The 23,144-nt window shown below is 43.7% G+C and overlaps 1 protein-coding gene across 1 annotated transcript in view; it reads right to left on the bottom strand.

The window, feature by feature from the left end:
• mcc (MCC regulator of WNT signaling pathway) overlaps window positions 1-23,144 on the bottom strand; it is a 351,584-nt gene that overhangs the window by 312,733 nt on the left and 15,707 nt on the right. The window contains exon 3 of the mRNA XM_062478461.1: window positions 4,984-5,201. Within this exon, the coding sequence (XP_062334445.1) occupies window positions 4,984-5,201 (218 nt within the window). The remainder of the gene's footprint in view (window positions 1-4,983; window positions 5,202-23,144) is intronic.

Raw genomic sequence — 23,144 nt, 5'->3', positions numbered from 1 at the left:
GCACAGAGTGTACAACGAACCTTGATATTTCCATCTTTAGCTGACAAATACTCAATATACTGATTGTATTTCCAACTCGAAAATGCGCATCTCTCCCTCTCCTCCTCCATTGTTGTTTGTGTCGCTGCGTGGTAGGTCTATGTATATACACGTGACGTGACCCTCATGCTGAAAACGTGACTTAATTGTCGCATAGGCTACATGACTTCACTCCCAGAGATGCAAGAAGAAATCAAATATATATTTTACTATTAATTACAAAATAGTTACGCACAGTGACTTGGACAAGTAAATTTAATCTAATTACTGGTTTGGAAATAGTAACGCGTTAGAGTACTCGTTACTGAAAAAAGTGGTCAGATTAGAGTAACACGTTACCGGCATCACTGCTAATAGCCTACATAAAACCACAACAGACATTCTCAACCATATGATATTATCCACTGTATTGTCTTGTCCTTCTGAAAGTTGTTAAATTGAATAGGCTAAGCATGTAAAAGCATGTAAGCATGTTTGCTCTGATTGGTGCCACCGTAAGTCAGAGATAGCTAGCAGCACTAAGGACGAGTATGACGAGTGGTGGCAACCCACGAGAGATAGAGGACCCGCCGGCCTCTTTAAGATCGCAAGTTTGGGAAAACTTCGGTTTCCCATTCAGTTACAGTAGTACAGGCGAGAGAGTGGTGGATAAGACAAGCACTGTGTCGGCGTTGTTCAGCAGTTGTGGGGTATGTGAGTGGAAATACATCTAACACGCTAACGCATATAACGCATCTGGATAAAAGCGTGTACTAAATGACAAAAAATATCCGACGCCATCACCCAGGTGTGCCAATCACTGGAACGAGACGGAAAAAAAAAAACTGTCCAACTTCTCCTCCCTACAGTGCTTAACCAGCCTTTAGATACACATACAAATAGGGCCAAAAAAATCACTGACGCAATCGGAATTTACATGTCATCTTCAATGCGCCCGTATTCACTCGAAGAGGAACCTGGTTTGTTTTGCTTTTCCCTCCGTTGTACCGAACTTGTACCGAACCGTGATGTCTGAACCGCGGTATGAACCGAACCGTGACTTCAGTGTACCGTTCCACCTCTAGTGTTTATACTTTTGACTGGGGACAACAACGCGATCATTCAGCAGATTTAACCTCAGAGCATGACAGGTGCTTTCTCACAGCTACCTGTACAACTCTTCGTTGTTGAATTTGTGTGCGAGTACTTATATCTTGCAACTTTTTACATAAATCTGACGCCATAGGAGGGGCTGTGCCTGCCTCTCTGCAGCGGTGCTGTGTTTGAAGTTGTGTGTCAACTGGAGGTGAAAACGGCACTGTTGGTAATCGATACTGTTGCAAATGCGTATCTAATCCGGTAAAAAAAATATATATCAATTCATATCCGAGCATCGATTTATTTGACGACCCTAGTAGATTGATTGCGATGTTTGCGTTAAAGTTCCGGATGGCAATTTTATGCCGTGCCTGGTGTGAATGGGGCTGTGACAAATCATCTTTCCAGAAGGCTCTACCGCTGTCAGCACGTTATGGTCAAAATCCATACTGGAGCGCGTATTCATATCGGTATATTTCTATACCGTCCACCCAAATGTTTATCTAAATGTATTATATTGGTTACCCCTACAAACATCAATACATTTATTTCATTACATGCTCAATGGTTGAGCCAGTTGTCATAATTGTAGGCCTATACATCTATTTCCAAGGATGTGCAGCACTACACATCCTTGGGTCCGAAGATAGACACCTGCAAAATTACAACAACTAATTGTTGCCCCCCAAAAAACCTATAGCCTAAAACTTGCACAGACGCACACAGAGATTCCTTGCTTTACGGTATAGAAGGCTTTGGCGGGGTGAGGAAGGCCATAGGTGGGCTGCCAAAACCATTTCAATGCAGGAAAACCCTGACATGGAATCTGATCTTCTTCATTCTGATTTGGGCCTCTTTCAAGTGTGGTCTGAAATTTTGAAGGGAATCAGGCTATTAATCAGAAGGTTGCTGGTTTGATTCTTGGCTGTGCAAAATGACGTTGTGTCCTTGGGCAAGGCACTTCACCCTACTTGCCTCCGGGGGAATGTCCCTGTACTTACTGTAAGTCGCTCTGGATAAAAGAGTCTTCTAAATGACAATGTAATGTAAATGTAAAAATTACTGTCAATTCTCAATTGTTTTCATTCATCATCATCCTTGACAGGTTAATACTCCTTTCCTGATGAGTATGGTTACTCTACCGAATTACATTTACATTACATTTAGCAGACGCTCTTATCCAGAGCGACTTACAGTAAGTACAGGGACATTCCCCCGAGCCAAGTAGGGTGAAGTGCCTTGCCCAAGGACACAACGTCATTTGACACGGCCGGGAATTCGAACCAGCGACCTTCTGATTACTAGCCCGATTCTCTAACCGCTCAGCCACCTGACTCCCTGACTTGAAGTAAAATAATTTAAAAAGCAGTTTACAGGTGAACTTCTTGGCACTAAACAACTGTTTTGATGTCAGGACCAAACCACTGCATTCTTATTGCTCATTAAGGTCTCCAATGGCATCTGATTAAATACAGGAAGAATGCAGAATTTTTGTCTTGGTAGGTATTGTTCGATTTCAGTGCTGCATTTGACACTATAAACCAAAACATATTACTAGACTGACTGGAAAACTGGTTGGGACATTCTGGCGCGGTACTAAACTGTTTTGAATTTTACTTGAAGGACAGGAACTAGTTTGTGTCTTTTGGTAATTACACATCTGAGCAGACTAAAAATGACCCCTGGCATTCCCCAAGGCTCCATTCTGGGGCCTCTTCTGTTCAACATCAAGGCTACATGTTCCCCACAAGTTCAGATCATGGAAAACATAATAATACACAAAATATGTTGCAGTAATTATGCAGATAGAAGTACCATTTGCATAATTACGGTAACTTGTTTTGTGCATTTTGTTTTTTCCATGATTTACATAACCATATTACCAGGAGATGATAATCTCATACAAGCACTGAGTAAGTGCATTAAACAAATAAACGATTGGCTGTGCTAGAATGTTCTTCTAACAAAGAACAAAACTGAAGTCATTGTTTTCTGATATGCTGCAGTCTGCAGCATATCATCCGCACTGCTGAGAAGGTGATCGGCTGCAATCTGCCTACCCTCAAGGACCTGCACACCTCGAGGACCCTGAGGCGTGCGAGGAAGATTGTGGCCGACCCCTCCCACCCTGGTCACTCCCTGTTCCAGCTACTCCCCTCCGGCAGAAGGCTGCAGTCCATCAAACCTCACGCCATAAGAACAGTTTCTTTCCATCTGTTACTGGCCTCTTCAACAAGGCCAAGGACTCCCATTGACATTAATTCACTTATTTAACCCTTGTGCTGCCTTCGGGTCACATGACCCGAAGGTTCATAACGAGCCATCGTTGTGTTTACCCAATTTTACCCAATACAAAAACAAATAAAAATAATTGTATTTTAACCTTTGCAATGTGGGGGGTCTGAGGCAGCCCGACGGTTCAAAGAAAATGCTTCACTTTGTTTTTGTATGCGGTAAAGTTGACGCAATACGTCGGTGGGTCACAATGACTGATGGGTCAGAATGACCCGAAGAGAACACAAGGGTTAACTATTATAAGTCCATCTAATGGCAATTACAGTATGCACAAGCCACCTTACCTCAGTATCCGATTTCACTATGTTGACCACTCACGCTGATCATTCTTATTCTTATATATATTTTATTTTATATTTAAATTGTTGTATTCTTAGATTGTTTAGTTCTTTGAAATAGTTAAACTTTTGTACTTTTACTTAATTTAAGATTCGTATATGTTTAGAGTTTTGCACCTCCCTGCCACAGTAAATTCCGTGTTTGTTAACATACATGGCGAATAAACCGAATTCTGATTCTGAAGTGAGCTCTCAGCTTAAAAAAAAAAAAAGCTAAAAAAATACAAACCAAGCCAGAAATCTTAATGTACTCATGGATTCATATCCGAATTTCAATAGCCACTTTAAGATCATTACAAACTCAGCCTACTATCACCTGAAAAATCTATTTCCGCCTAGATTTTGTTTTGAAAACAGAGGCCTGAAGAGGCCTAGAGGTGGTAGGTATTAGCTGGAAGACAGAATTGGACCACAGCTTGAAGCCTTACCCAATTCAAATCAAGAGTCAAACATAATACCACAATATATTCATATTTGACAAATGTTTTATAAGAGTACATCCAGGCGTTTTCTTAAAGGGCCTTTTGGAGACTCCAAAATGACCCTTTGTAACCAAGGTCTAATACTTAGGATAAAAAAGTATTATTTTTCATAATTGTTATCTCTAATGGAAGGTGGTACTTAGAACTATCATATATTATCGCTAAATCCCCCATTAGTATTGCTGAAACACAAAAACTGAAGCATGAACACATTGGAGTGCTTTATCTGATTTAGCAGGTTTGACGCACAAAGAACACTGCTTCTGGGGGGGGGGGGGGCAGGATGCACAGACACCTAGTTGGCTTTAGAGGGCTGTCACCATGGAAGCTCCTATTCAGTCAAACAAGGTGTCAATCAAAAGGGCAGAGTGTAGCGGCCATCTTGACACTCTCCAATCGTGAATATTCGAATCACATCTCTTTCACTGAGCGATAGTGCGTGAGAGTGCAAAAATTGAATTGGTAAAGGCAGAATGAATCAACAAGAACGTGGCTATGTGTGGATATAAGGTAGGTAAAGGACTTGTGTCCCAGCAAAGATCTGGAAAAACTTCATCCATGCATGTCTTTAGTCAACATGACTACTGTTATGGTGTCTTTACAGGTCTCTCAAACAACTTGGCAACAGCTTATTCCTCACTAAGACCAAAAAAGTAGATCACATCACTCCCGTTCTGAGGTCTATACACTGGCTTCCTGTTTGTCATATAATTTATTTTAAAATACCTAGATATAGGTAGAGGTTTACTCACCGTGTTGGCAAGCTCCAGGTAGTTTCCACCTAGTGGGGCTACACGGGCACTTGTCTGGGCCAGGAGCTTGTGGAGGGCGGCTTGCTGTTCAAGAACAGTTCCAGGCTGCTCCAAACGTTTCTTGAGGTACACCAACTGATGCCGGGGTTGCTGGTTTTGGATATCTGGACTCTGGAGGTCTCTTGCACCTGAGTCATACTCCCAGCTCTCCCGTGCTCCTAAAAAGACACCAACAGTCGCATGTGTGTCCTAAATAAACATAAGGTTCAACATACTAAAACAGTTTAGTGCTGAACTACTGTACAAATATAGAGCAGGATGTTAGGCCAATTTCTTTTTTGTTTATAAATGGAGCATGTTGGCGGCTAGGAGTAAACATTGTTGGCAGTCATGTCTGCTTTGGCTTATTTAATTAGATCAGTGGTTCCCAACCTGTTTTCCTTGGAGGCCCCCTACTTTTACCCAAGAAAACTTTTACCCCCCCCCCCCCCCCCCATACACACACACACAACAAAAATCCTGACCTGGGGCCTGTACTACGAATCAAGATTTGGCGTTAACGAGGTAACTTCGGTTTCAACCCAGGGTTTTCTGTATCACGACGGTGGATCACTTGTTACTGGGGTAGATCGCCATGGTAACACATGCTTATTGCCTAACCTGGTCGGGAGCAGGTGAAATTGGAGATCAGAGATCAACCGGTAAAGCACCGCCCACTGACCCATTCATTCTTGATGATAATGGCGTCACCGTTCTTGGTGCGCGGATAGTGAGAGGTGCGCTCAGAAGAGCCAGAACATTTAGAGACCGACAAAACCCTTTGGCATTCCCTGATGAGTATCTTTATGAAATATATAGATTTAGAGATACGTAAATAGAATTACATATCTTTGCCAGCTTCTTGAGCCGTATGTTGCCAATGCGACACATCGAACCGTGCGCTCACAGTCCCACAGACTGTATGCATAACGTTGCGTTATTTCGCTACGGGTACTTTTATGTAGTGTCATGTTGATATGTTATCCCTATTCACTGGGGTGTCTCCCCTTAACCCCTTCTGTTGTCCTTGGGTTGCTTTGACCCATTTTCTAATTATTTCCATATCAGAAATGTGTGTTTCCTTCAACCAAAAATACTCTATATCGAGCCTCTTATACTCTTATCGAGCTCCAGGGTTCTTTTATTCAGGGCCCTCACATTGTCTGCTCCAACTGTTAACTCGAATAGACGACAATATTGAGTATTAAGTATATCACTTTACTGGAGGACATGCATCACAGGTATTGTTCACTTCTACAAAACTTCCTGCCCCGAACCGCACATGCGCAGTTATACTTAACAAACTCCCCCTTTTTCTTAAGGAAAAAAATAAACAACTCAGTTCCTTATTTGAACTGAACTGTTCACTAAACAAAGAACACATTTTTTTCTTATATCACGAGTCTCTTTGATATGTTATTTTGTCCTTTCATTATTTAAGTTGCCATACACCTTCATTGAGATCCCTCAACAGGACAAGTGCTGATGTTCCTTTCTTTGTCAAGCAGTCAGCGAGCTGTTCTTTGGAAGCTGACCACATGTTTTGAATGGCTCCAGATTGAATGAGCTCTTTGACATTGCTGATGTCAAGACGCAGTCTTCTCAGTAACTGATTTGGTGGACTTAACAGCATCAAGCAGTGAGTTATTGTCAGTTACACATACGATGGGTAGACCTCTGTGCTTGCAGTCACCTACAATAAGTTCTGAAAACAGTGTAGCTAAGAATATTGCATTGTCAATGCCATTTTGCAAGAGCCAAAGTCTCTCCTGCCAAGTGCTTCTGACAACTCTTCTGATTCTTTTTGATTGCCAGCATATAGGTGAGAATCTTCAATTTTCTTCCATAAGCAGGATAAGATGCCCACCCTGAGTACCTCCATCTGGAAGGTTGCCCATTGAAGAATGACTGAACACTACTAGCTTCAGGGAGCCATCTTTTCCTAGGTGCTGGAACTTCAAGGTCATCAGATTTTAGTTTCCTGACCAGTTTGTTCATACAGAGTCTGAACAGTTGCATGTTTTGTACTGGAAGCCAGGATGGATACATCACACATTACATCAGGCCTTGTTTGTCTTGTGACCCATATAATCTGTCCAATCTTTGACCTAAGCATGTCAACTTCCTTGTCTGTTAAAGGAGCCTCTTGCTGAGTAGCTCTAGCTGGATGCACTGGAATGGGTTGCAGATTCTGTATGTAAGTACACTGTTGTACCTGTATCTCGTCATTTATAGAATTAAACTTTATTCCAATGTCGTTGAAGGTGTCATGCTCTTCTCATCCTACTTGGGAAGCTGCTTTCAAGCGTGGTATGACTGTTGTGGAGAACATTTCTGAACCTCCCCAGATAAAGTCATCCACATGGCAAGCGAGGACTCCCATTACATTATAGGAATCATCCAGCCAGTAGAAGACTGCTGGGTGAACTTGTGACAAGACAGCTCCCAACTGATACATGGTGTCTTTCACTTTATTGTACCAATAAAGAGAGGCGTCTGCTAGTCCGTTCTTCAGTTTCCACAGAATTCCTTGGCTCTGAGCCTCTGGTGGTGGACCAATGTAGATATTTTGAGTCAATTCTTTGCCTTGTAAAAACACTGCTTTAATGTCCATGGAATTCAGTTGCCATTTCCTTTGACAGATGACTGCCATGATCATTCTTAGAGACTCAGAGTCTCTTTCAGTGTACACACCCACTGTGTCGAGATGCACTTTTGACCCTCATCTCTCACTTCTTCAAAGACGTCATTCTCTTTCCAGTTACATAGTTCAGCTTGTTTAGCAAGGTGAAAAACATCATCGTCCATCAGAAGAATGTCATCTTCATAACTGTCTGTGCACAGGTCAGCATGCTCAGATGGAGCCATGTGAACATTCTCCATCTGACTCAGATTGACTGACCCTGTAGTACCAGCAATTTCCTCTGGTCCACTGTATTGCAGATTAAACCAGTCTCAGTTTTTTTCCAGTGGCCTTTCCTGCACGGCCAAGAATCTTTCCCATTTACTGTTTATCCACTTTCCATGTCTGTATACGTCACTACTTTTCCAGCTTTCAGCTGCAGTCTTTCAGGAGTTGCAACAGTGGCTGTCTGTAATGTATCAGTTTGTGCACACCCATCCTGCTCAGACTGATTGTTGTGCTCCAAGTCAGGTGAGTCATAATTTGTAGCCATCTCTTCGACACTGTCCGTGTCACAGTTTTCATATTTGAACCCAGAGTGTGGTAACATTGTTTGGCCTTCGGACACCGCCTGCTGAGTTTCATCTTGAGTTTCCATGTCTTCCACCACCGTCGGCTGAGTATCAATCTTTCTCAGCCTGGAATGATGTACACTGACATAGGTGCCGCCATGCCTCACAAAAACCACTACACCATCTCGGCCAATGACCACACCTGGACCTTTCCATTCCGTGCAATCAGCCCGTTTGTAGTACAGTTTGTCCCCTGTTCTGTATTGCTCATCATTAGGCCACAGTTGTTTACGAAGGGCTCGCCGGATCCTCTCAGAGCATTCTGCCTCTGTAAAGGCTCGTCATGCAGCATGTAAAGTTGCAATATGTTGAGCTATCCAGTTTTTAGGTGTAGTGTTTTCAAGGGCTGGTGGCTTATCAGTCAGGACTGGCGGCATATTTGGGTTTTGGCCAAACACAAGTTAATATGGGCTGTAGTCGTGCACATTGTGCATTGAATTCTTTGCCAACAAAGCCCAATCCAGAGCCATTCCCCAATTACATCAATCGTCTTTTTTTTTTCCAACAGGATTTCAGTGAGGGTTTGGTTATGTCTTTCCAAAATGCCATTACTCTATGGACTGTAAGCTGCAGTGGTCTTGAGTTCAATGTCAATTTTTTTTAAGCCATATCCCTTATTTCTTCATTGTTAAATTCCCCTCCATTTTCACTGAAGAGTCTATGGGGAGGCCCATGTACACTTATCCAGCGATGAATGAGATGCTTCACAATTTCTTTAGGCTTCTTGGTCGTGACAATACTCCGCGCACTGAAAGTGATCATTGATATGCAGATACCACACTCCTGGTTCTAGCTCATGCAAATCCACAGCAACTGTCTCATTGTAGGTTGAAGCCATGGGTAAACCCACAGCTGGCTTTGGCTTTGGCCTGCTGTATCTAACGCATGTTTCACAGTTGCTAACAATGTTTTTTAGGATTCCAATGCATTCATCATCACGGTTACCTGCAGAGTCCATTAGTCTTTTCAGTTTCTCTACTGAAGCATGTCCGAATTGTTTGTGTAGCTTCAGCAGAGTCTTCTGTTTGTCCTGTGTAGTCATATTTCCAGTCACAGTGAGAATTTCCTCTTCATCGTGAATCTCACTCTCTTCAGGACCAACCTCAGGTTTTAAGTTCACGCAATAGTGGCCTGAAGAGGTTAACTCAATTTTCACTGGCTGCTTAAACATTACAGCTTTGTCATGTTCAATGTCCAACACAGCACCTGCTCTTTTCAGTGATGCTTTGATTAAGAGCAAAGGGATGTCTACCGGAACAACTTCAGTGTCTATATGTCATTTTGTTTGACCTATTTACATTTACATTTATTCATTTAGCAGACGCTTTTATCCAAAGCGACTTCCAAGAGAGAGCTTTACAAAGTGCATAGGTCACTGATCATAACAACGAGATAGCCACAAAACATTGCGAGTAGCCAAAACATGAAGCACACATTGTGAACAACCAAAATAAGTGCCCAAGGGAAGAACCATAAGAGCATGTAGTTAAACAAGTTACAATTAAACAACATGAACTGCTATAAGTGCAAGTGTACCTGTGGAAAAAGCAAGCAACAATAATAAAAACAATATATCACAGCGAGTACAAAAATTTAAGTCAGTTACCACTAACCACAAGAGCAACAAGTCTCTAAGCAAGAGTCATTGTGATCCTTGAGGAAACTAACATCGGGTCAAGCGAACCATTCCTAAGTACCGTTGTACTCCCGGAACAAGTGCGTCTTGAGCCTTTTCTTGAAGGTGGAGAGACAGTCAGTGTCTCTGATGGAGGTGGGGAGTTGATTCCACCACTGGGGGGCCAGACAGGAGAAGAGCTTGTGTTGGGACCGGGCGGTCTTGAGCGGTGGGACCACCAGGCGGTTGTCTGAAGAAGACCGTAGGTGACGGGTGGGGGTGTAAGGCTGCAGGAGAGACTTGATGTAGACGGGTGCAGTCCCGTTCACTGCTCAGAAGGTCAATACCAGGGTCTTGAATCTGATACGGGCCATGATAGGTAGCCAGTGGAGAGAGATGAGGAGCGGGGTAACATGGGAGCGTCTGGGTAGATTGTAGACCAGGCGGGCCGCTGCGTTCTGAATCCTCTGAAGAGGGCGGGTTGCACATGCTGGGAGACCAGCGAGCAGCGAGTTGCAATAGTCCAACTTGGAGAGGACAAGTGCTTGGACTAGCAGCTGGGTGGAGTGCTCAGACAGGTATCTCCTGATCTTCCGGATGTTGTAGAGGGTGAATCTACACGACCGGGAGACCGCAGCAATGTGGGCCGTGAGGGAGAGCTCGTCGTCCATGGTCACCCCGAGGTTCCTGGCAGAGGATGAAGGGGTCACCGTCGCAGATCCCAGGGTGATTGAGAGATCGTGGGAGATGGAGGGTTTAGCCGGGATGATGAGAAGTTCTGTTTTGGCGAGGTTCAGCTGGAGGTGGTGCTCGGTCATCCAGGCGGAGATGTCTGTGAGGCAGGCCTCAATCCTAGCTGAGATCCCCGGATCGGTCGGGGGGGAACGACAGGTACAGCTGCGTGTCGTCAGCGTAGCAGTGGTAGGAGAAGCCATGGGAGGTGATGATTGGTCCAAGTGAGGTGGTGTACAGAGAGAAGAGGAGGGGTCCAAGGACGGAGCCCTGTGGGACACCAGTGGAGAGCTGGCGAGGGCCTGACAGTTTGCCTCCCCAGGAAACCTGGTAGGATCTTCCCGACAGGTAGGATGAGATCCACTGGAGTGTAGTGCCAGTGATGCCCATCTCAGAAAGTCTGGCGAGCAGGATCTGGTGGTTAACCGTATCAAACGCTGCAGAAAGGTCCAGCAGAATGATGACGGATGACCTGGAAGCTGCTCTGGCAGACTGGAGGGCAGTGGTGACTGAAAGGAGGGCAGTCTCTGTGGAGTGGCCAGTCTTGAAGCCCGATTGGTTGGGGTCAAGCAGGTTGTTCTGAGAGAGAAAGTTAGACAGTTGGTTAGATACAGCACGTTCAATTGTTTTTGAAAGGAAGGGTAACAGTGATACCAGTCTGTAGTTCTGGAGAACGGCAGGGTTAAGGGAGGGTTTTTTATCACCTATCACAGCTGGAATTTTCACACTCTTCGTAGAATGGACAAGTCTGCCATCACCAAACCGGAATGCTCTGGCACCGTCTTTGGTCTCCAGTTTGGCTAATTCATTCTGTTGTAATCCACTCACATAATGATCAAGCCACTTTTCTCCACATACTGTTCTGGTACATGCTGTGTCAAGGACAGCTGATCCCAAAGCCTCTACCATGAAGATCTCAGCCAGACAATAAATCCTTTGAAAACAAAGTTATGTTGCACTCATCTACACATCTTACTTTTGTGGTAACCTCTCAACATCCTCTGTACATTTTGCCTGCTAATTTTTGTGGGGACAATCTTTTGCCCAGTGATAAGTGCTTTGACAGACAGCACAGTGTGATCTTCTCCCGAATTTGTCAAATGGATTCGAGCCTGGCACAGTACTTTGATTTTTAAAACTTGATCGCGCATCACGTTTCCCAGCAAATTGCGTGTAGTATGCACAGTCCGAAACATTTGATTCACTAGCTCCTTCTGGTGGCGAAATTATCACTGAAGATTCTCTTCAAGGCTGATTTCATGTCACTAAACGTGAGGTCTGAACAAGCGGTAAGTGCTAACTGTGTCTTTAACACCAAGTCCTGCTGCATCAAGCAGCTTAAAAGCTAAAACAGCATCTGGAAGCTTCATTTTTAACTTACTAATTTTATTGTAATTCCGGTCGAATTCAATGATGTAATCCAGCATGGACACTTTACTTTCTCGTTTGATGTTGTCGAACTACGTGTACGCCTCATATTGACAGTCTTTTTCCTCTTTCAAAAACACGGTATCCAATTTCTGCAAAAGCGTTATCAGCCCATTCTCTTTGTTCAAATCGACCGTGACTACTTCCAAGGCTGTGTTCCTCACTCTCCCTGTTAGCGATAAAGCCACCGCCAAGGCCAGTTTCTTAGCATCCAGTTCGTTGACTAGTTTCCAAATTTCAATCTTGTTTTTCCAACTCTCATATGATTTCTTCTCATCAAACAAAAGTGGTACTTTGTTATTGTTTGACGACAACCTCTGCTACCAATGTTAACTCGAATAGACGAAAATATTGAGTATTAAATATATCACTTTACTGGAGCACATGCATCACAGGCATTGTTCACTTCTACAAAACTTCCCGCCCCGAACCGCACATGTGCAGTTATACTTAACACCAACCTGAAACAAATAAAGAACATTGGGACTCATGTACTAATGCTTTTGAGCCCACTTCAGAGCGAATAGTGTCTTACTGAGTGTACTTCGTGACTGCCATCTTGACTGTAAGTAACCAGAGTTTGTTTCATTCATTTGTGTTGAGCTAAAACTTTGGCTCAAGGACAGAGGGTAAGGGTATAGCAGCTAAATTGGTCAATAGGTAGCTTGCTAGAGACCGAGTTTCAGGGTACTTGACGCCGAGTGAGACCCTGGCTTTGTTTACATAATTAGGGCCATTGTCAGCTGCACCTTTAGCATATTTAAGACGGCTAGCACTGCAGAGGCAGCCTCGTCTGGCAGCCTCGGTGCACGAAGACTCGGTCGAACAAAGACAGGGAGTCTACCTCTGGGAGTCCACCGAGGATGGCCGACGAGGCGGATCACCTCTTCTGATAATTATCACCCTATTTGTATTCTATTCTACCTAGAACAGATTCATAGCTAGCATGTGTTTCTTCAGCATTCCCGCTCATTACACCACTCGCAGTCGTAGATATGTCACAAAGTATATACGGTCCACTTCTATACTTAGCTACCTATCCAGATCTTCTCCACCTGCCCTCTCTTTTTCTATTGGGCTCTGGAACTGCCAGTCTGCTGTGAACAAATCAGACTTCATCCCGGCGTTTGCATCCCATGCTTCTCTTCACGCCCTTGCGCCTTGCGCCCAGAGAACACTCCAAGGGTGTGTTCGAATACCCTTAAAATGCTCCCTTCCTTCCTTCCTCCCTATTAAGAGAGCAAGGACTGTTCGAAATGTCTTAAACCTTCTCTTCCGCTTTAGTAAGATACCTTGAAATACGTCACATAACGGTCATTTTTCAAGAGAGCATCTGAGTTGTCTTGCTGTCTTAATGGCGGCAGGTATTACCCATAACTCTGTGCGCCAGAACCCAAGCCAGAGAAAAAATAATAATAAGATGGCGGAACAAGTCAGTCAGGAGGTCCAAACTGGGATCAAAGGTATTCATAAGTGTAAGTTTCTTTGCTTTTTTTTGCTTATTTTTTTTTAAAGTTACCGAGAAATAATGGGTGTACTATGTAATTATGCCATGATTGATTAACAAAAAAATCGTCTGAATTAGTTAGCAAGGTATCCATTAGCCAGGTCGCTATCGCTATCGGTAGCTGAAGATTGTTAACAGGCTTGATAACGTTAGCTCTGGTATTTATCTGTATTTAATGCAAGATAGTTAAGAAAGTGAACGGTTGTTTATGATGTGAAATTGTAAATGTGCATTGTAACTGCACACAAAATGTACTGTAAAAATAACCAATGCAAGTTGCAAAGCACGTTGAAGGAAGATGCAATTGACTGCCGTCTGACAGAGCGCGCTAGTGCGAGCACATAAGTACACGCAGCGCGATGACGTACATCCTATCTTAATAGACTGTTCGAAATCAATGGTTTTTGAGATACCTTCCCCCGAAAGGACCTCTCTCGTCAGACACCTGTCCAACTAGGGATCAAGGATTAGACAGCTATCTAAGAATTCGAACACACCCCAACTCCAGCTGCTCTCTCACTCGTTCTCTCACTCACCCCGCTCAACCGGGCGAGGTGGTGGGACAGGTTTGCTTCTTTCCCCACATATTAAATACACATCCACCCCACTCTCTGTTACTGCCAAATCATTTGAACACCATTATGTGATGCTAACTGATCCTATCAAAGCATTTTTGGGTGTGCTCAAGCCTTCGGCGAGAGCACAACCTTTGTTCTCTCACATATATATTATTATTATTTTTATTTCTTTTTGCCCCCCTAAAACTCAGTCAATATTTGGCCTACATAGACAACGTAGGTGTCAAAAGTTTCTTCTTGGTAGCGATTGAGTTGCTTCTATTGGAATTTACGTTCCGTTGCATGGTTTAGGCTTAAGTTAAGTTTTTGTGGCGAAAAGTGAAGCTAACGGTGGCTAATTTGCTAGCCACAGTCACTGACGTTACTAACGTCACTACGTCACTAACGTCACGAAAACTCGCGTGACTACCTCTAGCAGAACATTAGTTTAGCAGCTCGTTAACTTCTGGGAGATAGCTAAGCTAACTACTTTACTGCAAGGCAGCTGCAGAAACGCCACAAGCAAAGAGGCCAGGGTGATAACTATTTACTAATTTTACTTTGTGATATGACACACAATTGTGATGTGTAATGTACAATATAAGCTGATATTATTAAGGAAGTACATCTACTTTCGGAAACAGTAGTTTACTATTTCACTGAAGTATTAGCATCATGACATTAGCCTCTGTTGCCCGGGCAACACATAACAGTGGTCTATGATGCATCGGTTTTCAATCGTTAAAATAAACATTCCTCACAAATACGTTTTTGTTGTAGGATTTATTATGACATTAGATTACAAGTAAACGATTTGTGGGTGAAATTATCATTACCTGTCGTTTCAAACCAGTGTAGCTCACTGCAACGCTGTAGCCTACGCAAGACACTACAAAAACATCTACACAGCTGTTTAGAAAGTCAAACGGCAACAGAACATGTTCGGCACTCCCCTTAAATCAAAAGTCTATCTAACTACTAACCTGAACTTCATTGCCACAGCCTAAACGTTGTCCATCTGTTCATGAAAATAATTAATTTCAGCCTAAACCGTACAACGGAACGTTAAATCCAATTCAACCAACGCAATCGCTACCAAGACGAACACAGCAGTAGTCTAGTACTGTACTGTAGTAGTACAATTTACCGGGGCAGCTTCTCCACACAGGGCTATATCGCACTTGGCGTTGTTACTGACAATGATTGCTACCAGTGAGCTTTTTATGAATGAGCGATTTTCCACTAAATAAATGTCAAGCTTATTTACGTTTTGGGGGGCATATTTTCAGTTAGCAGATGGTACTGTTTGAATCGCGATTCCATCTTCTACTGCCGGTTAACGTCGTAGAATAATCTTCAAAGGGGGTTCTTTATTAATGAATGAATGCAATGAGTAGGCTAAATGCCTGAAAATATCATGAGAAGGGAAAAACTTAAAATGACGTTTAAGTCATAGAGATTAGGTCAATTTTTAGACCCGTCTGCCATATTTATTCGTTTTGATTCAACGATGAGGCTGCCTCTTGCAGGGGAAATGAGAAGACATCTATTTCATTCTACACTTCACTCGTATTTTCAGTTGTAAATGAGCAGCAAAAAAGAAGCTTTTAAATCTATGTAATCTTTATAAATAATAAGTATGCATTTTTATATAAAATATACAGAAATATCAGTTGTAAAAATGTCATTCAAAAACGGACCCCTGTGCAACCGACAAAAGCAAGGACACCTTACAATTTCCCCAGAAATTGTACCCTCTCTAGTTAGTTGTCCTCTACCGCCCACCAGGGCTGCTAGCCGACTTCGTGGAGGAGCTGGACATGCTCCTCAGCGTCCTCCCGGATGATGGAACACCACTGATACTCCTTGGGGACTTCAACATCCACATCGATGGAACGCAGGCCGTCGACTTCAAGTCTCTTCTGACTTCCTTCGTCCTGAAGCTACTGAACACACCGGCGACCCACAAGGCAGGAAAACAGCTCAACCTCATCCTGACACGTAACTGTATCACTGACTTAACCTCTGTGACCCCACTACACATTTCTGATCACTCCTTCATCCAATTCTCTGTCTCTCTCCCTCCAACTCCTCCTACCTCCCCTCCCCTCGTAACTTTCCGCCGCAACCTCCGCTCCCTATCCCCCACCCATTTCTCCTCCATTGTAACATCCTCCCTCCCATTGACGAGTTTATGTGCCACCCCACTGACACTGCCACCAACACCCTGTTATCAACACTAACTGCATCACTCGACACTCTCTGTCCCCTGTCAACCAGGCCTGCGCGATCTTCTCCCCCCTGCCCGTGGCTCACGGATGTGATTCGTGAAGAACGGTCCATACTTCGGGCAGCTGAGAGGAGATGGCGCAAGTCTAAAGACGGTCTGGACCTCGATAAGTATCACTCCCTCCTCAAATCCTTATCTGCCCGCATAACTGATGCTAAAACCCACTACTTCCTGAACAAAATTAACTCTGCCTCAAACCCTCACAACCTTTTCTTTACCTTCTCCACCCTTCTTAACCCACCTTCCCTACCCTCCCCCCTGACAGCAGACGACATCTCCTCCTTCTTTGAGAAAAAAGTTGCTGACATTAGCAGTCGGTTCCCTGAACCCACCTTTCCAACCCACTCACCCTCTATGACTGACCCAACTAAATGTCTAAACTCTTTCTCTCCCCTGTCCGAGGCAGAGATCTCTGACCTCATTCTCTCTCATCGCCCCACCTCCTGTCCCCTTGATCCAGTCCCCTCCCCTCTCTTTCAAACCATTTCTCCCTCCATCATAACTTTTCTTCTCCATGTTCTTAACTCTTCTCTTACTTCCGGCACTTTCCCCTCTGCCTTCAAACAGGCCAGAGTTAGCCCTCTACTCAAAAAACCCTCCCTTAACCCAGCCGTCCTCCAGAACTACAGACCGGTATCACTACTACCCTTCTTTTCTAAAACAATTGAACGCGCTGTACTAACCAACTGTCAAACTTCCTCTCTCAGAACAACCTGCTTGACCCCAACCAATCGGGCTTCAACACTGGCCACTCCACAGAAACTGCCCTCCTGTCAGTCACCACTGCCCTCCAGTCTGCCAGAGCGGCTTCGAGGTCATCCGTCATCATTCTGATGGACCTTTCTGCAGCGTTTGATACGGTTAACCATCAAATCCTGCTGGCCAGACTTTCTGAGATGGGCATCACTGGCACTGCACTTCAGTTGATCTTATCCTACCTGTCGGGAAGATCCTACCAGGTCTCCTGGAGAGGCAAAGTGTAAGGCCCCCACCAGCTCTCCACTGGTGCCCCACAGGGCTCCATCCTTGGACCCCTCCTCTTCTCCCTCTACACCACCTCACTTGGACCAATTATCACCTCCCATGGCTTTCTCCTACATTCTCCTACCACCGCATTCTCCTACCACTGCTATGCTGACGACATGCAGCTGTACCTGTCGTTCCCCCCGACTGATCCGGGGATCTCAGCTAGGATCCAGGCCTGCCTCACAGACATCTTCACCTGGATGACCGAGCACCACCTCCAGCTGAACCTCGCCACAACAGAACTCCTCATCATCCCAGCCAAACCCTCCATCTCCCACGATCTCTCCCTCACGGCCCACATTGCTGCGGTCTCCCGGTCGTGTAGATTCACCCTTTACAACATCCGGAAGATCAGGAGATACCTGTCTGAGCATTCCACCCAGCAAGCACTTGTCCTCTCAAAGTTGGACTACTGCAACTCGCTGCTCGCCGGTCTCCCAGCATGCCCAACCCGCCCTCTCCAGAGGATTCAGAAAGCGACGGCCCATCTGGTCTTCAATCTACCCAGACGCTCCCATGTTAACCCGCTCCTCATCTCCCTCCACTGGCTTCCCATCACAGCCCGTCTCAGATTCAAGACTCTGGTACTGACCTTCCGAGCGGTGAACGGGACTGCACCCGACGACATCAAGTCTCTCCTCCAGCCTTACACCCCCCCCCCCGCCACCTACGGTCTGACAACGGTCTGGTGGTCCCACCGCTCAAGAGCGCCCGGTCCCAACACAAGCTCTTCTCCTGTCTGGCCCCCCAATGGTGGAATCAACTCCCCACCTCCATCAGGGACACTGACTGTCTCCCCACCTTCAAGAACAGGCTCAAGACGCACCTGTTCCGGGAGTACAACGGCACTTAGGAATGCTTGGCTGGACCTGATGTTAGTTTCCTCCAGGATCACAATGACTCGTATTGAGAGACTTGTTGCTCTTGTTGGTTAGTTGTAACGGTTTCAAATTCTTGTACTCGCTGTGAAATATTTTTACTGTTGATTGTTTTTTCTACAGGTACACTCTTGCACTCTTGTGGGGAGTTTCATGTTGTTCAATTGTAACTTGTTTAACTGCATGCTCTTATGGTTCTTCCCTTTGGCACTTATTTGGTTTTCCACAATGTATGCTTCATGTTTTGGCTGCTCGCAATGTTTGGGGCTATCTCGTTGTTATGATCAGTGACCTATGCTCTTTTGTAAAGCTCTCTCTTGGAAGTCGCTTTGGATAAAAGCGTCTGCTAAATGCATAAATGTAAATGTATTTGTTTCGCAATTTGCATGTAAAAGCATGGCGAGGTATGTACAAACATGCCGCACTGAGGTAAAGCGCAGACTCCCTTTCGCGGGAACTGAAAATGGCAAATTTGCCCTTTTCCGTGTTATGCATATGCATTCACGGGAATGTCAAGGGGAAAGTGGGAGTTTCCCATAAAGAGATGGGAGGGGATGCGTTAACTGCGCCTAATTATGTATTCCGCGGTATGTACAAAAAACGCCTGTGAAAGCGCACCTCTATTTTGCGGTGAAAATTCTCCGCCTGTTAAAAAGAGGCGTACACCAGAATGCGCATATGTCTCCTGGTGAAATGACAGCCGTAACCCGAGCAAACGAAGACATAGGCCAAAGGATTTTTTCCACAAGGATCACACGAGTTGAGTGAACACAAAATCATTACGCGTTACAGATTAGGCAGCAATGCAATATTACAGTTACTGGAAGAAATCAAAGATTACATTGAATCTCTGACTCAGTTTTCACATTCCATTCCAGCAGTTTTAAACTCCTCGCTACATTACAAATATTGACATCAGGATCATTTCAAACAGTCATCGCTGTTTTTACTTTGGTGTCTGACCCATGATAGAAAGCTACAGGTTTCGTAAATACAACATAAACTGAAGTATCACAGCGTGCGCAATCTGTGGGTTGGCCATGGCGCTAATAACGCTACGTTTGCGAATGTACGTACATGAGGCCCATTGTCCCTTTGCAAGGCACAGTTGGATAATGTTGAAGGTGTCCATTTGACTACTGTGTTTCAAGGTTCATTGCTCATACCTGGTGTCTTTGTCTTGAAGTGGAGGCCCTGGGCTCAAGGGGAGGAAGAAGTTCCTCTTCCTGCTGAGTTTACACCATAGCAATTTAATCAATTGAGTCATATTTGAAACTAGAAAGGTACATTTCCTGAAGAAAATGTGTGTGTTTGCTGAAAGCAGTTGAAACGATTGTTTTGATGGCTTGAATAGTGAAGAAGGTTTTACAAAAATTTTAAAAGAGGTATGTGCTTTAAAAACAAAATGGTGAGACAGTGTTAAAAGTATATCTGTCATTGTTATGCATTGCAATATTTTCTCACGGTTGAAAAAGGAGAAAAAAGAGTGATGAAAAGGGTATCTTATTTAATTTCATAAATGTTAAAGCGTTATGTTAGAGCCATTTTATATTTTATTTCATTCTAACCCTTATACATTTTTAGCCCCTTAATATTAGTTAGACTTGTACACTTATTTAAGATTCTTATATGTTTAATGTGTGCACCTTCCTGCCACAGTAAATTCCTTGTCTGTGTGATGTTTCTTGGCGAATAAAATCCATTCTGAAAAATATTAATATTTGAAAGATGTAGAAACAGAAAAAAGTTTGAACAGTGGAACAGTGAAGAGCATTGGCCAATCGGATTGGTTGCTTGTTTATTGTAACGTAGCAACCGTTGGTCATTTGCAACATTTCTAACCTAGAATCTAGGTTTCAGGTTCAAGGTGGAAGAGAAACTAATCATGTGTGCCTGCACACCCAGTCCTGTTCAGACACTTAATTTAAAGATGACATCAAAATAATAATCCATACTGCAGTGTAGTGAGGTCAGCAAGACCACACGGAGCCAACATCTTGCCACACCTGAAAAGTGATTCAATCACATCAGACAAACCTACAGCCCTCGTGACACCCTCAGTATGCAGATTACCCACCAAACGCCAATTCAAAGGAACTATAGAATTGGGGGAGGACCTCCCCAATCTACCTAATCAGCCCTCCTGCTATCTTGCAAGCTTCAAAGGGCCTGCTTGAGACAACACGTCTCCAGCAACCATTTGCTATCCGTCTTGGCAGCGATTTGAACAAAGAACATACCTTGATCAGAACTTTTGAGGAAAGTTCTTGAGACTTCACCTTTACCACAAGAGTACAAGGTGGAGAATTATGAGAGGGATATTTGTGTCATGTTTGTTACTTTGTTTTAATGTTGTGTTCACTGAAATCTTGATTCTAGTAACAACTCCTTCTTCCTGAAAGATAACCACGTCATTCTTGGTATCTACACAAAGCTATCATAATAAAACAATCATTCAACTATATTTTGTAACTGTACCAAGATGTCCAGAACAATATTTGAACAATCTTATGAACCAGCCAGAGATCAGATCACACCTTTGGTAGGTGTGAAGGAATGAGGGGGGAGTTGAGAACCCAGCTCCCCCCAATCAACATCTGACCCCAGACAGGTCCTCCCTCGAACTGTATAAAGCCCTAAGATGACCATCAATCTCGGACTCCAGCGAAACCGACCATGGCATGAACGCCATTAGGATTGGCGTTCCAAGGACGTCGCCAAGCTTTCCTGAGATTCAACTTTATAGTGATCGCGACACTATCTGGATGTTTCAACAGAAGAATCAAAAACGCAATTCTAATTGCGACTTCACTGAGATCCCGCAGATTCAGTCACATGATTGAGCCGCAGCCGCGCTTTGACTTCAGATTCTTCAAAAGGACCTTTGGCGCAAACCGCCCTCAACCTCATTGATCAAACGTAACTATGGCTAACGCTCTTTCCTCCTCGACATGGCATTGGCGTGAGCTCTGTTTATGATTTGTAAGGATGTAATCATTAACTGTACAATTTCTGTCTTTCTTTAAGTTAGACCATTTAATTCTGTTCATTGAAACCAATCTCTCATATCAAACCCATAATCTAACTGGTTCATAAGATCTGTTTACCTTACTTGAATAAATTCATTGTAAAGATATTTTGACGTGCGTGTTCACTGATGTTACGATTGGCTCTACACTTAGAACAAATTCATTCCTAAAGATGAGACTGATTATTACATATTAAACATAGGATTCCCTAATGTCCTAAACCAATATTAGGGTGGTGCCCCGAGACCTTATGATAAATTGAGTATTTCTATCTTTAAACGAGCAAACCCCGCTACAGCAGGGTTGCCGATGTTGTCGTTGTCCCTCGTGAGTTTTTTATACTTTTAAATTCAATCTCGTCAAATTACGTGACTTTGCTGTGCAACTGCACAGCAAAGTCTACTCTACTACTCTAACTCAGAATGCTGCTGCAAAAAAAGCTGAACTATTGTGGGTGGTAAATAAGATCATGCTACATTTAACCAGCGGATCATTTCTTGCAAGTGTGTCAAAGTGGTATTTTTACAGACTGTATTAACACCGTAGGCGTGAATAATGCATGCATCGTCATTGTCGTCCACCTTTAGCCGAAGAAGCTAGAGAGGATGCAATGGGAGATTTCCTACAGTAAGCTAGATACTGCTTCAAATTGAAAACGGAGACGATATTTTGATTAAAGACAAGTTCATTAACCTCTGTTGTCAATATCGCAGATAAAAAGTAAATACTGTTACGAAGCATTTGTTTGTAGGTAACGAACGATAGACGTAGCCAGTTTCGCCGTTCTATGGCAGATACAGTACTGTATGATGACAGTCGTAGCTAGCGTTATAAGCACTGGTCACTAGAATGGCCATAACTTTCAAACAAAAGATCATCGGCTATGACAGTGTTGAGCCTCGATTTTTGCAGATTTTTCTGAAACTTGCTTAAAGAAAAATGATCTAGCTCGATTGTGTACACTTTAAGCTCAATGAACATACCTTGTTACAATGATCTCGCCGAAGGCTTGAGCACACCCAATTACAATAGGTGCCTCGCAGCTTTGCTGCTTGGCCCCTAATAATAAAACTAAGAATAACAATAGGTTCCCTCCTTACGGAGGAATCCTAAATATAGCTGCAAGCAGCAATGGTGGATTCCTCCAAAACATTGCGAACCATTGAAAAATGTATATTCTTCACAAATTGTCACTGTATAGAAAAATCCATGCTGCAGACTTACCAATGGGGTACCAAATCTGACCAAATCCAAATATAGATGCAAGCAGCAATGAGGTGGCCAAGCAGTCAAATGACCCAGAAAACATTTTAGACATCCTCAGAAGAGAGCAACGAGTACACGCAGCAAGTTTGGTGTGAATCCATCAAAGATTTGCTGAGATACGACCCAACTTCCTGTTTGCTGGCTTAACGGCACATTTTGATTGCCTGTACCGGGCAAACGGTTTAGAAAAGCAAAAAACCATGGGATAGCTTTTGTGAGGCTTGGTCTGAAGATAATCTTTGCTGAATTTGGTGAAGATCGGACAACATGTGTAGGAGGAGTAGAGAAATAAACATTTTTCAATTCATTCAAAATGGCCGCAGCATCAATTCGGCTATTATCACAAATTATTATGAGTCACACACGGGATGTCCCAAGATATCATGAGACAAAGGAATCACTTAATAAAGGCAAACAAATCAATAGTTATTGGCCAAAACACATTTTGGCTTCCTGCGGCCACGCCCAGTGATCGCATGACACCAAATTGTGTGGACATCCTCAGAAGAGGGTTCCGAGTCATCATACCATGTTTGGTG

The sequence above is a fragment of the Osmerus eperlanus genome, chromosome 14 (genome assembly GCF_963692335.1).
Source record: "Osmerus eperlanus chromosome 14, fOsmEpe2.1, whole genome shotgun sequence".
NCBI classification, from domain to species: Eukaryota; Metazoa; Chordata; class Actinopteri; order Osmeriformes; family Osmeridae; genus Osmerus; species Osmerus eperlanus.
The sequence above is the reverse complement of the archived record's forward strand: the minus strand, read 5'-3'. Positions and strand labels throughout refer to the sequence as shown.